The sequence below is a fragment of the Symphodus melops genome, assembly GCF_947650265.1.
Source record: "Symphodus melops genome assembly, chromosome: 2".
NCBI lineage: Eukaryota > Metazoa > Chordata > Actinopteri > Labriformes > Labridae > Symphodus > Symphodus melops.
Genome location: NC_136692.1, coordinates 18105638 through 18123770, shown reverse-complemented (window position 1 = coordinate 18123770; position 18133 = coordinate 18105638). Strand labels below are relative to the sequence as shown.

At 37.1% G+C, this 18133-nt stretch overlaps 1 protein-coding gene across 1 annotated transcript in view; it reads right to left on the bottom strand.

Moving 5' to 3' along the window:
• Positions 1–16735, bottom strand: part of LOC306820233 (neuronal membrane glycoprotein M6-a-like) — a 28013-nt gene extending 11278 nt beyond the window's left edge. The window contains exons 1-3 of the mRNA XM_079338010.1: positions 16526–16735; positions 1939–2131; positions 999–1155 (exon numbers count right to left, since the gene is read on the bottom strand). Of these exons, the coding sequence (XP_079194136.1) occupies positions 999–1155; positions 1939–2131; positions 16526–16562 (387 nt within the window). The 5' untranslated portion in view covers positions 16563–16735. The remainder of the gene's footprint in view (positions 1–998; positions 1156–1938; positions 2132–16525) is intronic.
• Positions 16736–18133: the final 1398 nt, after the last annotated feature.

The following is an 18133-nucleotide window of genomic DNA, read 5'->3' as shown; positions in this document are numbered from 1 at the left end:
TTGGCCACAGTTGGAGCTGGAGGGTGGGATCTGCAGAAACAGGGTGGTGACTTGGGGCATATGTTAATCTGGACTCCACCAACCTTTGTGTTAAAAACTTTGGCCCACTTTTTTTCTTTGTGAAATCTTGTGCAAAAAAACCTGTGTGTGACTTTTGATTCAACTTTCAAATTCGACAAACAAGTAAACTTAGTTGTTGTAGGCTGCTTCTTCCAACCATCTTTATCACTCCACAACCCAGAAAAATGTATCCATGCTTTTATTTCGTCCCACCTGGACAAACTACTACTTTAACTCCCTCTGTATGGGAGTCAGACAGTCCTCCCTCTCTGGCCTGCAGTATGTCCAAAATGCTGCTGCAAGATTTTTAACAGGTACACGCAAACGAAAGCACATCACCCCCTGTCCCCACCTCCCTTCACTGGCTCCCTGTAGATCATAGAATCCATTTCAAAATTGTATTTTTGTTCTTAAGTCACTGCATGGTCTAGTACTCTGAACGGTCCCTCATCGTAGTACAGCGAATCCAGCGAAAACTGTCTTCTCAGAGGCTGGTCCCTGTCTTTGAAACCAACTGCCTCCCATCAGAGAAACTAACTCATTAAATTCATTCAAATCAAAACTCAAAACTCAAAACTTACCTTTTCTTCATGGCCTTTGAAACTAGCTGAAACAGGCCCCATATTTTATTTTCTATTTTTATTTTATTCTATGCATTTGTTTATACGCTTACACATGAGTGTGTGCATTTGTATGTAATGTGTATGTAGGCTACACGTGAAAATTGTCTTTAATATTTTTTCTTTGGCTCTTTTTGCACTGCCTGTAAAGCTGAACTAAAACTGTTTCTAAATGTGCTGAACAAATAAACTTGCCTTGACATTCATGAAAATATTATAAAAAGAAGTCCCAGCCATGTGCTTGAAAATAAAAGTCATCAGCAAGTCCTACACTAACATCAACGTTTGTATATGATGTTCAGTCTTCTGGTTGCTTACGAATGCAGTCAGGCAGCGTCCGCAGGCGGTGATCTTGAACTCTCCATAGAGATCCCTGATGGCTCCGGTGGTGAAGAAGCCCTCCACCAGCAGCAGCACTCCAAACACAAAGAACCCAGCTGCAAGTCCATAGATGATGTACTTCAGGATGTCAATACTGTAAAGAGGACACACACACACACCCACAGTGTCAGGGTTTAATTAGTAGGCTATTTATTTGTTTTCACGTTAGTCTGGATCTTGCAGCTCTTCAGCTAAATTAATGTGTTTATTTTCCAGAATTATCAGTGACAACATGAAGACAGAAGGAACTTTTGCTCCTCTGATCAGAGGAAAACTTGTTCATTCAGACTGCCAACTTTAATATTTGCCTGTTTTATTTTTCTGTCTCACCCAGACAGAAAAATATGAAAACTCAGTGTACTTTGTGTTCACAGTATCATCTGCTTTTGTCCATGGAAGACTAATTCTAAGTTATGGGGGACAAAAGAAAGAAAAAAAGACAAACAAATTAAAATCAATGGATGTGTCCTTTATTTTTTTGTAGTGTCTTAGAAATATAAATGAAGTGTCAGAAGAACGAAGATGTCTGTACTCTAGTTTGAGTGAAGTTGTGACCAAATAATGGACAGACACACAGATGGTATCTGTCCCTTAGCTGGTTTGCAGTGTTTCAAATACATTGTTTTATTTGTGGTGATCTGTTCTCCCTAGCTCTGCCCTCTGATTCACTTAAGGCTTCATAATGTATACTTTCTGCCCAGAATTTAGAAGCAGGAATTTGCCAGAATTAACCCTTGAGCCATTTAATGTCTTAGCGTTCAGAAACTAACCACATTCAAATTGAAAGATTAAAAAACAATCCTGAAAAACTCAGAGGTAAGCTCAATTAATGTCACTGAGAAAAAAAACTAAAAAAACTTTAAAAAAAATCACTCACATGGTGAACACATCCAATGTCTCTCCAGGGGCTCTGATGACCTCAAAGTAGTTCTGGAGGATGGTGACGGTGCCGCTAAGAGCCTCGTGGCCACACCCACAAAACAAGGCCACGCCCATGTAGAGGAGGATGGTTGCGATGAGAGAGGCCCAGGGCAGGCTTCCCACACATCGTTCACAGCACTCCTTACAGCCTTAAAACACACAGAAGTGAACAGAATTATAGTGCTGACAATGTCTAACATACAGTATATTTGATATATTTGTCTTAACAATATTAACACATTTTTTTATGGTACAATACAAAATGCTGGTGGTGAATATTAAGCACAGAAAGTGGTAATGATAAAATATGGCCAATTTCTGCCTTATTTCAGAGTTATTTCTAAGCTTAAAGAAAGTTTCCTGCCTTCACTAAAACAACCATCTTAAAATAATACAGCAAAGGTGAAAAGCAGTGTCCAGCAACGTATGTACACTTTGCTATAGTTTTAAATTAAAAGAAGTGTTTCCCACTTTCTCACTTTATTTCTAGGCTGAAAACCTTAAACCTCTCAATTCTGAAAAAAGGACAGACTCCCTTATCTTATTATAATTCAGTAAATCAAAGCAACAGCTCAAAATATCTGAATAGTTGATGCATCATTTAGAGCCACTGAACAATTATATAATGTGACAGGTGAAGAACTCCTATTAAATTCTTCAACATAGCTAATGGCAAACGCAGGAGACAAAAAGGAAAACAAAAGTGATCACAACTTTATTTCAGATAAAAGATCAAATCCATCCCGATTTATTTCCAAGTTTCCAGCAGGTATGTGATTGAACTTAATCAGTGGACATTTCAAAGCGGAACTAATGAGTAAACACATTTACTTCTACATTACTAATGATCCTTTTTTTAAGCATAAGAAATGGTCAAGGAAGAGCAAAGGTGTTGTCGTTAATTAATAGTGATAGTCAAAACTGTCTGAGGTCTCTTTGTGTGACGTAAGTAGAGCCTGAAGAGGTCAAACTGTAGTAATAACCCATGAAACCTCCTTCAAATTAGAATATTTGTATATGTTTTCCTAATTGACCGGTTTAAGGGTCAGAATTTCAAAAAATCCTGTCATCTTGTCCTCCTTTTGTAAACTCTGATGGGTGAACACAAAATCGAATGGTTATAGTTAAATTTGGTTTAGTAACCAAACATAGGCTACAGTTCTCATAGCGGGCAGCACGGGTTTGAATCCAAACTGTGGCTCCTTTGCCACATGTTAATATCCCACTCCTTCTATCGCCCTGATCTCGCTAATGAAAGCCTAAAAAGCCAGAAATTAAACACAAATAAAGATCAAACATCCCCATACATCTATTAATCAGTTCCTTAAATCAGTTAAAGTGTTTTTTTTAATCCATTCATAGTCTCTTGCTGTAGCCACTAAGCCACGAGAGCTCACTGCCTATAGTATGTATTAAGGTACAGTAAATGTTTGGATAAAATAAGCTGCTACACTAAAGTCATACAAAAAAGTGTTTCAGGTCAGGTCAGGACAGGACAAGTGTTGGCCTGATTGACCAGCTGATGTTAATAAAACTATAGCTATATCGTATCATCGTACCTACCAACGTTCAGTTTTTATTGCTAAGTCCTTTTACATATACAAGGAATTAATCTTGGTGTACTGTTGCAAAAAAGAGTTAATATGCAAAATAAAGCTTAAAATCAGGTAATTGTTGTTTTTAATCTACCCACAAAGGATGTTCATAGTAAAAAGAGCGTCAGTGATACACTACAAACGTTGGATAAAGGAACTTTTATTCACTGGATACAAGACCAGTAAATGGCAAGTAGTGTCGTAACATCTATTTATTTTTAAAGTGGACTCTATAATGATTTCCTTGTTTGACAGATCTGAGCACATGCAGTGTTGAGTTCAGTGTCGGGGTCACAGGGTTTCATATAGTGTTAACCTCCTTATCAAACAGGTTAAATCATGTGGATGTGTTTGAAGCTGCTGTTTCTAAAGTGATGTTTTCCAATTAAAACTGTCTTGATCTAGTCTGGTTTCTATTTGCGAAGAATCCTTTTCGTCAGTAATTATATCACTGTTCAAAGTTTCGTTGTTGTTTCTACTCTTTGCTTTACGTGTTTCTCCCTCTGAGATGTCTACTGCTTCCTCCTCTTACAGTACCTCAGCCCCCCTTAGCTTAAGCAAAAACTGCAGTTTAAAAGTAATTAAAAATACTATTAATTTTTTTCTCCATGTGCATGATGTGCTGTATTTTCACTGGGTTTAAAAGGATACCAAAAGCACATTGCAGCGGTCAATAATTCATTGTCTCTAAACAGCTGATTTTCTGGAGCACAGTCTTAAAAAAGACTGCCTCCACTCCGAGCAAACAAAATACTTAAGAAAGGAAAGGTTCCATACTTAAACAAAAACTGCTTTGTTTCGTCATCTACTGTATGTTCGGTATCTCAAATACATGGGGTCATTTGATTCTGGTTAAGTCCCTTCCAAAGTATCAGCTGGTGAGATGACAGCAAAAAAGTAATTAATTCAGACATTAAACATATCCAACACGCTTTTAGACAGGAGAACAAAAGGATGGAATTGTAACAGGCCTCTTTACATGTTGATGTTTTACATTTGTTGATGTTGGAACAGTGCAATATGTCCATTGAAATAATTTATATACGTTTTGAATTTTTACACATTTTACTTATATAATAATTCAGACTTTATTGAATCAAGATATGACATTCAGATGCTCGACTGAAGAAAACAAAGTTCAATTATAAAGCAACATTTTAAAAATGAACTGAGAAAATCTGTAACATGGGGAAACAAATATAAAAAGGGTTAAAAAGGTATTTTAAAGAGAAACTAAGCAAATAGACTTAAGATCAGCTGACAAGCTCCTGAGAAATGTCCCAGTTTTTATTTTAGTTATCAACTTTAACTTCTACCAATTAAAATTATTACCACTACAACTACTAATCATATGAATGCTTTGTGTAGCTTTCAAATCAAAAGCTTTATTAAATCCATATCTGCCCCTTCACAATCTCTCTCTCACACACACAGACGCACACTCTCACACACACCCACGCACACACCTACACACACGCATATGCACACACACACACACACACACACACACACACACACACACAAACACCTTTTTCACCTCCCTGTTGCACAGAAAGGGGTTTGAGTTTGATGTCTGTGTGTGTGCATGTGTGTTTGTGTTTGTGAGTCATCGCGCTGCTCAGGTTTAATCGACCAGGCTTGTTGCCATGCCAACAGGGGTGTGGCAGGAGCCTGCTGACCCACTTTGCCTGTAGCGTTGTCATGGCAACAGCACTGCTCTGCGAGAACTACAGTCACACTGATGTACATTTTAAACAAACGGACGTATACACACACAAACACACACACACACACACAGTCTGTTCTCATTTTCTTTTTGTTGAAAAAATCATCTGCAAACATTTTCAATTTGTCTCCTGTCAAAATAAGAGCGCATAACCGAGGAACAAAAATGGCTGCTGTGTCTGGTAGGAAGGTACCATTTTACACCGACTGACTCCATTTAATAAAACGTGCATTGCTAATGTGCTACATGCTAAATTTGGTTGTATGCTCTCATGCTTTTGAGTCTCACATTCACACATGAAGAAGATTCAGGAAACAAACTGATGGAGATGCAGAGAGGAGAAGTGACATAAATTTGTGATGAGTTATGTGTTTAGGTGTTCCTCACAGACATTTTGTATTTGCTTTGAAACATTTTAAGGCCAATATCTGCATGTGTGTGACTGTGCAGTTGTGTTTCCTACAATGTGTGTGTGAGACTGTGTGTGTGTGTGCACACTGAATTGCAGCCAAGTTATAATCCTCGTCATATTTCCATATTTGGGCTTATACGCAGGAAAGACCCAGTGACCCGGTAAAAACTGGGACAGGATAAACACAAACGACTGAGTACAATGTTGAATATGTGAGGCTGTGTTCTTTGTTTATGAAGAGATAAATATTTTCAGTCGTGATGACAAAATAAGCTTCCATTTTTGTCCCGTTATTCAAAATTACTGTTTTACAGCCACAAATGTTTAGGTTTCCAGTTTAATCCCAAAGTCATCACAAATCATTTCGTTGTCATGAAGATCATGAAGATTTTGAATTGTTTGCTTTTTTCTGTCTGTTCTCATCCTTCATCACTTTGTGACTTTGCTCATAAAAAAAGGCTATGTGGATAAAATTCTTCTTGAAGTATTATTTATAAAGAAAAACAGAGTTCATAAAAATGTGTACATGAAACTAAATTGGCATGACAATGACTAAATTAGCAACAACCCTAACATATAAAACATATAGGAGATTTAAGAAGAGCTAATTGTGTTGCGGTTTTTGGAAAAATATATTTTTAATGCTTTTGTGCCTTTATTCGAGAGATAGCTGAAAGCAGGAAATCAAGTAGAGAGAGCGGGGAATAACACTTGGGAAAGGACCTGCAGGCCGGATTGGTACTGGGCCACCATTGCCCCTCAGACTTTTTATGCAAAATGCCCCTCTAGCAGTTGAGTGTGTGAAGTATGCAGGATATGACGGTTTATATTGTACGTTGCTTTTGACATTTTTGGTTTTCTTTTCATGAGAGCACCAATCGGCTCTTTGCTTAAGCTGTGGAACGTCTGCCACATCTTTTAAAGCTGGACCCAAAGTAAACAGGCTTAATGGATGCTAAATGAACTACATCATGATGCATATTTGTAAAAAGGTGTAATATATGATATGTCATCGCTATCTCCCCGATGGAACATATTTAAGATGCTTATTTTGTTTTTTTGGATTGACTGTTTCTAATGCACCTTAAGATGTCAGAGAATCACATTGCTGACAAAAATCTGCGTGGTTGGAATTGATTTATTTATGTCATAAAAATATATTCTCAACTTTGCATTGGATTTTAATTATGTGTATTCTTTGTACTGAGCAAATGCAAGATATTATATGTTTTTAAAGCACCATGACAATAACATCTTACACCATCATAAATCCTGCAATATCATGACAAATATTGAACAAACGTTATGGACATTAAGCTGACAGAATTGACTTTTCATACCTTCACTGTTGAGTTTTGACACTCATGGCTCTGTTTCGCCTGATAGTCTAACAGATAATCTAGCTGCTGAATATGGCTGCGTGTGAGTGTTTATGTGTGTATAACAGTGCTGACAGAGGATTGGGTCGCTAACACAGAGTCAAACATAAAGAGAGCCAGAGAATGAAACACACACATAGTGTGGCCTGAAGATGCACTCAAGAGTCAAAGCTGTGTTCTAATAGAAAATGACAAGTTCAGCCCCACTGCACCATTTAGAGAGGGAAGAAGTCCAGCACAGTGGAGTATAACTCAGATAAACATACATCTATGGGTGCACTGACAAGAGTCAAACTGACATGCAGGTGACTTTTATTTTCACATTGTGATCATTTTAACAATCTTGAAGTCATAACGATGCTTCACTCTGAAGTGCATTTAATAATATTTCTTTTGATGTTTCAACACACACACAAACAAGCGTGCGCACACACACACACGCACCTACACACACACACACACACACACACACACACACACACACACACACAGTTAATGGTGGTGGCCTCTGCTGGCATGGCCTCCTGAAAAGATTCTCCAAGCTGCCAATCAAATTATCCATTCATCCAAAAATCCCTGATTCCCTCTCCTTCCCTCTGAGTCTCAGCTGTGTGTCTTAAAGTTCATTAGTTCTGTTTATTGTCTTTAATCTATCTAAAAGCATTCAATGAACAGCTTTGATTCTTTGAAGGAACAAAGAAAGAAGGAAGATCTGTGTTTTAAACAAGGTGAGGAAAGCTCTCCCTGTAACAGATAAATAAAAAATACATTTTCACATTACATTAAACTTAAACTATCTGACGGTAATTTACTGTTCAACTGAGTTGAGTTGCTGAAGCTGGCTATAAAGGTTCTGAAGGGAGACCATATAAAAGAAGTCAACACATCCATCCACCCATTTCTTTTTGAATTCGCTTTTGAAGCTGGAGCTTGACATTTTTCTGCTGTCGCCAGCTTGTTTATTTTTGAATTTATACAATGAAGATACAAATCGTTACGTCTCCGAGTTATGCTACTATGGTAGAGACTCACACTTCACCCTAATTTTAAATCATTTACAAAATCAACATCTATTTAATGATGTACTGCTGAAGTGGCGATTCTAGTGTCTACCACCCCCTTGTTTTTTCCCCATAGGCCTAAATATAATTTGATATTGGATGTTTTCATCAAAAATCCTTTGCACTTGTTAACAATCCATAAATCTGTCTCTTCAGTCACAGTCAAAAGGTGTGTGCTTTGTAAATAATATTGTACATAATACTGTTTCCTTTATGTAACTGGACTGAGCAGATCAGGAGAATAAAGGTGGCCCACGCAACATCACAGTCCTGACAAAGAGGAGATAAACATTCATCTGGTCACAGCTCCCATTATGGAAGAGCTCAAACAAATCAATGATAATGTTTTCATTTATATTTTCCTTTCCTTAAAAACAATGTAACTGTCATACTTGCAGGAGGGATGTCCCTACAGTTTATATGTGTGCAGTGTAGGAGGTATGGTAATGTCATTATGAGAAAGGGGATGCAGAACAACAATAACAGAGACATGAGAAGAGTGAAGCCACAAAGGGACCAATCACATGTCAGAGATTGTTCTCTGAGACAGACAGTTAACATGGTACAGGACAATGGTGAAGTTTACCTGCTAAATGCAGGTAATGCAGCAACATACGTTGGTGCTAAATGGGAAAACTTTTTTTAAATTAAAGGGTGTTATGCCTCGACCGGTAATGGTATTGTTTGTCTTCAGTTTTAAAATGTTCAGAAGGGATCCAACAAAATCATTGTGCAACAGTTAATTACACAGAAAAAAAATAAAAATAAAGGTAATGACAGCCTAGTTGCTTTGAAAAGATTGATGTCACAGCGGTTTCTGGTTTAAAAAGGCATCTTACTCAATAACAAAAAAGTCTTATCTCTATAGGGATCATTTCTGTAAAGTTTTCAGACTCTGACTCTGAACACAAATCTGAGCCATCAGTGGCTGAAAACTATCACTTAAAGATGAGTGAATTTATCCAGGGTTACACTGCATTCATTTCAGCCACATTGGATTCTAGTGTTCTTTTATGTAACATTAGGTTTAAAAGAATGTATTCGTATGACATCCAGTCTTAAAATGTATTTATTTCCCTTGATAAAAAAACATAGTATTTACATACAATAGAAATGTGTAATATTCCTATTAACATAATAAAACAGTAAACCATGGATACTCTCTACTTCCCAGAAAATAAAACAAGGATTCAGAGCGGCACCCGCAACATCATTTTTGGAGCATCACAAGACGCTTTCTCCGAAGCAATTCAACCCCCGTGATATAAAACACAAGGACCTCAAACTAACGATTAATTTGCAAGAACTCTTAAGTGTAAAAGGAAAACCCTGCAGAAATAAAATCCATATTAAGAATTCTGTTTGTTTCATCGGTGTTAATGTGTAGAGACTGAACCACTCCCTTCTTCAGCTAAACAGCAGAGAGAGACAGACTGTAGTGATGATGTCATCCTCAGACTCCTGTTGGAGCAGCTCCACAGACAGTGAAAAACTGGAAACACAGCCAGGACTCTATGACAGCGGCCTCGACGTGTTTTCAGTGAGATAAGATTATTTTCTGACTCATAGCTGGACAAATGCAAATAAAGATACACAGAACACAGCTAGCTCATGTATCAGTCTATCACATACAATAATTCATCACAGATTCTGAACTCAATCTTGGTGTTTGTGTGATTATGGAGTGTTGGTTCTTCTGACTGTAGATGAATAATTAAATAGGATAATGGCGTATAAAAAAAGAGAACATCTAAAAGGGCTCCACACACAGAGTCCTTAGAAAATGATCACACCTGAAACAAGAATATTGAGAACAAAGGCTCCTCTTAAAGAATATTTGGAGCTCACTGAAAACAGTCTTTTACCAGGATGGATGTGGTTTTTAGGACACTGTCAATTTAGTAAAAATCTTCAATCTTGACCAGTGACCATTCTGTCTCCTGTTACAGCAACATTTAAGGGTTTATTTTTTATTTATTTTTTAAATGATGATCTGATGATGGAATATAACTACACTGTGCCTGTTGCAACTTTCCCAGGTTTAGATGAATGAACCAAACATACAAAGTTATTGTTTAGGAAATATGACATATTGACATATTGACCTTTAATTAAGACCTACAGACATATTGATTGCATTGATATCAATCTTAACTTGACATAGAGTCCATTTAATGTAAACATGAAGTGCACACTGTACACTCATTACAGTCTTACATGATGATCCATTTAAGATCTGATCAGTGGTTCGGTTAAAGATGAAGGAACATTTTGGGGTCACATTAGAAGCCATGCCAACAGTAAAAACGCCAAATACATTGACGACCACAAACAAATTTCTCTTTGAGATTACAATCCTGCAAAAATGTAGTTGATCTATTTAATATTTAGTGAAGAGCAAAATAAATTATAAGGTTATAAAAAAAAATGAAAGTATTGTATTTTTGCTGGATTATCCAAATAGCAACATAAGGATCCAGTTGAAGGTGGAGTGAGAATCATGCAATCCAAGGCTTAATGTGAGGCACCACATTTACATCAAATATCCTTTTTGTTAAATTCAGAGAGTATCTTGGCCTTGAGCCTTCCATAAAGTGGTCCTAAAGAGCTCAATAGGTCTTAAACAGAAGAGAAGGGTTTATCTACTTTAAGAAGCTTCACAGCTTTTTTATGTGCAGCATTCTTACCTGGGAGTGTACTGGGAAAGGGCTCATGAAGCTTTTAATATGAGTTGAGTTTATTACACTATATAAAGTGGATTTTACAATAAGCTCACTATATTTATACATCTTTAGCACAAGTGAAATGTTGGGCTGATGAGGCAGATTCATGGCAGTCAGCCCAGAAGCTGCTGATATTTGGATCAAAGACTTCTAATCGTTTGCAGAGTAATAAAATATTGCATGCAGGGCCAGAGTCAACCTCTTCCTCCCACGTTGGTCAGAAAACAACTGAGCTGCTTGGTGTGTAAATATGATACACTTCACAGGCAGCCGAACAGACCTTGTTTAAAGCTAGATTTCATTTCTACTGATGATGGAAGGTAATTAAATTACCCACAGAGAAGGAGAACCATTCTGTTTCTGGATCTGTTTCTCTCTCACTCCTGGTCTCCTCTGTCTCGTCCGCTGTGGTCAAGCTGAGTCAATTTGTATTGACGTATTCCTCTATCCATTAAGTTCCTTTCTATTAGTGGTCATAATAATGAAATGGATATGAGGCAAATACACCCAGTTCACTTTCAGCTCTTTGAGAACACTCAGTGTATCCATTGATATTTCCATTAAATTAGATATTCTATATTCAAATGGTCCCAGTTAATTAATTATAGCTTCTATTTAGTGTAGACTTAGAAAAAAGGAACACAACATATCCTCATACAATAAGACATACGTTATCAAGACTTTCTTAGGCCAAGACGACACACAAGATACACTCAAACAAATGCACAAAGATCATCTGCTTAGTGGCTGTTGCAACATATTTCAGCTTTAATATACCTTCCTTTCATGTCTGTTAGATTGTACCATTCAGAACTTTCTTTTTTAAGACACCCATTAGTATCTGTGTTGATGTACCTTTTGGTGTTTTTGCATTGTTTAAAGGTTGCCTTCAGCTTCAATTTCAAGGTAACCTATTACAGCTGATTGAAATATTCACTAGAATGCTTGGCTGGTTATTGTGAAATCATAAACCTTGTCTAGTTGGGTTTGGACTATGGACTGTTTAACAAATAGTTTTCTTAGTCGTCATTCACCTCTGGATTTCAGTCAAATCTATAACTGTGCGTTTGAACTTCAATTATTTTGCAATTGAAAACTGTTTTTTGTTATACTTTCATTGTGTATTTTATTTACAGTCTTAAGATAGGAGTACTAAACTTCCGGTTTGGATTCAAACCTGAGTTCATTTATGAAAGAAAATAAGTAGATGTAAGATTACAACGTTATCTTAACCATGGAAACAGGAACTTGTGACAGTTTGAAAAGTAAATGAAAATAGCTAAAAGGAACGATAATAAAGTAAAATGTTTGATATCACACAGTGGTTGTGGTGCTGTTCTTTTCCATCACTGTGGCCACAGGGCATCTACCAGCCTAACATTGGATGCACTTAAAGGGACAAAATAGCACACAATTAATCCCATTAAAAGACCTGCTTTACTTTTGTTTGGCGTAAGTAAACGTGAATGAGAAAAGACTGCCACGCACGGTATGCAAAAGTTAAACAACCAACTTCATGGGACAAAAAACTAATAATTGCTTTTTCATAGGTTATCTTGTAATGTCTCTTAATATCAGTGTGATTTAAAATTAATCATTCTCCAGCCGGTTCTTTGCAACTTAACAATTTGTCTTTGAAATGCTAAAAATCCAGTCTTTGCTTTGGAGGAAAAAAACTATGATGGGGTAAATGGCTCCTGATTAACCAGAGTATCCATCAAGCAGTCCAATCTCCAACATGACAAACAAAAAACCAGTGGATAAAACAACAGAAGACACATACATAATGAAATATACGGTTTTTACTCATTTTTTGTCTCTTTCACAAATCTCTAAAATGTTCCTTAATTAAGTTTAACCTTGTATAATCATGTTAGATAAGGCTCTGTATGTTTTGGCTTTTAAATGTTACTCAACAATGACGACATATCATAGGATGATAATGTTGTAGATCAGTGATTTTCCAAACATTTCAGAACATGTACCATTATTTAACAAACATAATTCCCTCATTTCTGATATTTTAACCTGATTTTATATGTTGTGGCCTTTTACAAAGTCAATTTCCTACTATAATAATCACTAAACTTCATTAAATAATAACTGAAGAGTCTTAAACTTTATGTCTTGCTCAGCAATTATAACATTTGTAGTTTGTTCATTCGATGTGGGATGCCATATCTTTAATGCCATATTTTAATAAGGACAAACAATTTTTCCTAAATATTTTAGACATGAAAATTATTTGAATCAACATTCCAATGTCATTTAAAGATATGAATTCAATGTATTGACAATCTTTTGGTTGTACCACGAGTGATCCATGTTCCATGGGCATTACTGTTAAAAGACAAATCTATTTGAGAAGAAGAAACTGGGTCAGAATAAAATTTTTAGCAGCCATTCCTTGACGTATAATATCTTGTGAGTCCTGCTCGCATGAAAGTACTGAGTACGATTCAACAGGGGGCTGTGATGAGTTTAAGATTTAAGATGATTTGTTTAACTCAACACTTATAGGCTTACAAACACATTTTGAAACCAACACAAACAAAAAAGCAAGCACCACTGATTTAATTTTTTTTAACCATGTCGTTACTGGTAAGCGCTTGTAGGTGTCAGGACATCATCAATGGGGAGCCAGTTTTGGAAAATGGTCCTGTGGGTCATGTTCAAGGGAAGGAGCAAAATGGCCAATTTGATCATATGGGTTTGGGGAGCAACCACAAAACATCTGCCAGCTCTCCTCCAGGTAACACTTCCTCTTGAATTTCCATTACACCTTCAACATTCAACTTGACTCATCTCTGTGATGATGCTAGGTGTTTGTTTCCACAGAACAAACAGAATACCGTTTTTAACATGGATACAATATTACAGATCATATTCAAATCTGGACAATCATAACTCGGACTAAAGCCTTGTTTGCACTGGATATTCATCCAAGAAAGATTTGATCATTTCACATTGCCTGCACTGGTGAATTATATTAATCCAGAGAGTAAAATTAAATCTACACTGGACATAACTATCCTTAGCTTTCCACCTGTAAATCAAATCCAAACCAGGGATATGCCTTTATGTTTTAAATGGATCTTTCATTTCTGAATCCAGTCAAATCTACGTATTCTATTGTGTTTAAATGCAGGAAGTCACATGGAAACGTGCTATCACCAACAACAGGTTTATTTGGAAAACACATCTTACAGAGACACATTTGAATGCCTTAAAGAGATAGACAAAGTTTCTTGAGTACCGATACGTATCAACAATTAGCAACTCCCCTTTACAGAATGTACAGAAAGCTATCACATTGCTTTGATATTGACAAAAACATGATGATCCTGAAGAGTCTTCTTATTAGATTAATGGCTGTTTCTGATTTGTTTGGGAAGTCACATTACATTGAAAATGATCCAGCGCCTTCCCTTTCAATGGTAATCCCATCCAGAAGGGCCACACACAGCAACAAAAAGTTCACTAAATGTCTAACAGGACAACAAACTTATTATAGCTAGTGAAAGTATGGAGGATCTTTGGGCACTATTTCAGTGCAAAAAACATTAACAAATATTCACTAACACATCAATACACCTGGCTAACATGAAAATTGAGTAATTATGTGAAGTATGCCTTCCCTATTAAATAATTTAACTCCACCAAACAGAAATGTCAAGAAGAAAACAGAATGCTAAAGCTAGCTGTTGACGTCAGAGGAAAAATCTGGTGAACTTGAAGTCTCTTAGTAACAACTTTTTTTTTTATCGTGTCAAATGGATTAATCACTTTTTTACGATCAAGGCTTGAGCTTTAGACTTAATGTGGACACAGTCTTATAGTTGGTCTCTTACCACAATGTAGATTTTTAATGTTGCATTTAGCACAGCTGATCTCTGAATATTTAATCACACTAGCAGAAGCACACTATCAGTAATCTGTTCAGCCAAGATAAGCAAAGAAACCAGTTTACTCAAATGTCAGTGCTATTAGAGATGTGGATTATTCACAGAGCAGAACTGTTTAAAATGAAAGTAGTTTAAAATGTCAGCTAGCCTTCTTACAGTCCTGAATCTCTGTATTTCATCTCAATTAATAACATTTATTTATTAGATGGAGCAGGAGACAGAGCACAAAGGCCAGTGACGGCTGGTCTAAACAAGGATTTTAAAATAAAGAAATGAAGTTGGAGAGTATTGAAGGGATGAACAGAAGGAGTGGGGGTGAGTGCTCAACAAAAAAAAAAAGTGGCTGAAATGAAAAAGCATGTTTGCTTAAAACATCATGCCTTGTCATTTGGCTCTCTGATTGGTTAAAACAAACTCCTTACAAAAAAACCCCAAATGACTCCGCCTATCACACAACAGACGACAATCCCATAATGGTGTTACCATGGATACAGTGTTAATAAACGACGATAAATGCAAATAATAGTAATGTTTTTCAGTAAAATCCTTGTTCATTTCTGAATCTGTGAAAACAGCTTACGTCTGTTTGTCAATCTGAAGGTGCGACGAGGAAAATGGGCACGCCCATTTTTTTTACAGCCGACAATAACAACATAAATATGGGAGGATACCCAGTTTTTTAAAAAAAGAAAAAAAAACCACACTCATTGCAAGAGGAAACTGATGATGGAGGTGTAACGGTGTAAGATTAAAAAATGGATGGAGGAAAGGATACATTTAAAAAGTGTGTGTGTGGAGGGGGGGGGGGGGGGGGGGGGGGCAGTGAGGGAGGGAGTCAAAACTGAGGTTTATAGAGATAATGATGAAAAAGGCAGGGAAAGACAAAAGACCTGCAGAGGCACAGAGCCTTAAAATGGAGTGCAAGATATGGAGTTGAACCAATGCATGAAAGGAGACAACAAGTGATAGAGACATAAAGAAAATGGAGGGAAAGGCTAGGGAGCGACACAGACAGCAGGAAAAAAGGGAGACATGCAGAGAGCCAGGGAGAGAAGAGAGGAAAAGGCGTTCAGACAAGCGTGAAGCATCAACAATGGAGGCTAACAAAGAAAATCCCAATGGAGGCATCAATCACTGCCCCACTTATCCCCCCTCCTTCTAATTTTTAGGCTTTATTGAAAGCTTATTGCCCCAAACTCCCTCCTTCTATCACCCTCATCTACCTCCTTTCATCCCCCCTCTGCCACTCCCACCTCCTCTATCCATCCATCCGTCCATACATGCATCCATCCATCTGTCTGTCCATCTGTCCGTCCAGCCTCCAAAACAACACCTTCCCTCCAATGTCTGCCATCTCCTCTCATCTTCGACACAAACAATCTGCTCATTTAAGCATCCATTTATCAAACGCACCACAAAAACAGGGTTGTATAATCTGGGGTGTTATCAAAAGCAGACATATCAGTGGGGGGATTAAAAAAACACAGACAATATTTATTTCTGCTGGGAAGAATAGCTAACACAATCAAGTGGAGGAAAAATAGCAAATTAGATATAAAGATACAAATCTATGCTTTTCTCTTTTTCTGCAGGACATCTTCTCTCTCTCTCTGCCCACAAGACACTCACACACACACACACAAAGGAATCCCATGATACTGAGATGGATGGATGAAAAGAACAATGCCACAACGACACAGCTGATCAAAGATAAAAATTAACAAATTGCTCTTCCGTCCTACCTTTCTGGCTCTGTGATTCATCCATGTTTTCCTCCATTGTGGCAGGTTACAGTCCCTTTGTCTCTGTTAAGTGTGAAGCAGTTTAAAGCCCCTTGCTAGCTCGCAGCACAGTGTGCGTGTGTGTATGTAGGAGGATGTGTGTGTGTGCGTGTTTTTTTTCCCTCCCTACAAATGATGGAGGCTCAGGGAAGTCCCTGTTTCAACAAAGCTCTCTCTCTTTACTCCAGCATCCTATCTCTGCATCTATCTGAGCATTTAGATTCCAATCATGAAAACTGATTAAAAAAGGGGTAAGCATTAAAAAAAGGAAACGTGGATGTTTAAAATAATTCTTAGATACTAGTGTATCCATAAAAGATAAATAATTACATAAAATTCTCGTGACAAATACAATTAATAGAAATATATACACAGTACATGATGTTAAATATACAGTAAAGCCAGCAAGTGAAAAGAAGGTAATGTCTACAGAAGACTTTCAGGGACAAAAACAAAAAAACAAGAACTATTTATCTTTGTTGCCTATTATTAAGTCCTAAAGGTCAGAATTCATTCAACACATTCAAACAACCTTTCTGTCCTCACTTGTTTTTTTTTAAATTATTATTATTATTTTTGCTGGGAACTGATCCAGAACTGACTTGATATATGAGGTTATAATTAAATCTGTGTTGTTGTTTTTTTGAACATTCTGCCCCTGTGTTGTTTGATTGCCCTCATCAGTTTCACCCAGGGCTTGTTTGTCCCACTTGTGTTTGATTACTCCTATAGTGTATTTCATGAATGTGTATCTTCTCTTCAGAGTCAATTTGATGTCAAACCTTCATCCTGGTTCTGTGGTCTTCTACAGTGATTTTTTTTCTTTTAACTATTCTTGCCGTTTTTTTCCTGGTTTGAATTTTATGTTGGACATTGTTTGCATATGAATTTTTGGACTCACAAAGAACGTAAGCTTCTGTTTTTCCTTTTGGCTTTTGTTAAAAAACAATTGTTTTGCACTCTTTACTTATAGGTCCTCTACCTTTGTGTAAATACCAAAACTGGACAGTAATATTCATGAGGAAAAACCTTAAAGTTGACCTCTTCTAGTGTGTTATGACAGCGATCAAGCAATGTAAAGCAAAATATTGAATATTTTCAGGATCAACATAAATAAACAAAAAATAGGTGTTTTTGGACTTATTAGATGAAACACCAGTGAAGGGAGGTTCCCACTTGACAACCCCATTGATGTCCTGGCTTTTGCTGCCCATCAGTCTTCCCCAACACAGTTGAGTGTTGGGGACCAAAATTGGGGTCATCTGCTAGGGTAGGTTGTATCAGTGTTGTCACTATGTTTAGCTTGCATTAACTGAGCCTGGATCTGTTGAAGATGACAATTCTGTTTTGGCTGTGATGGCCAGAAAAGTTAGGATATTGAAGATTTGCTTGTGGGTGGGGTTAGCTATGAGAGCTAGCATGGAGCGGGGAAGCTCTGGGCTGCTGTAGCTAACCGTCCATTCTTCCAAAGGTATGGTGGGACTAGTTAATGTTGGTAAAATGTTAACAAATACGTTCTTTACTAAATGCATGACTTATTAAAAATACATCCAGTAAAAAATAATTATA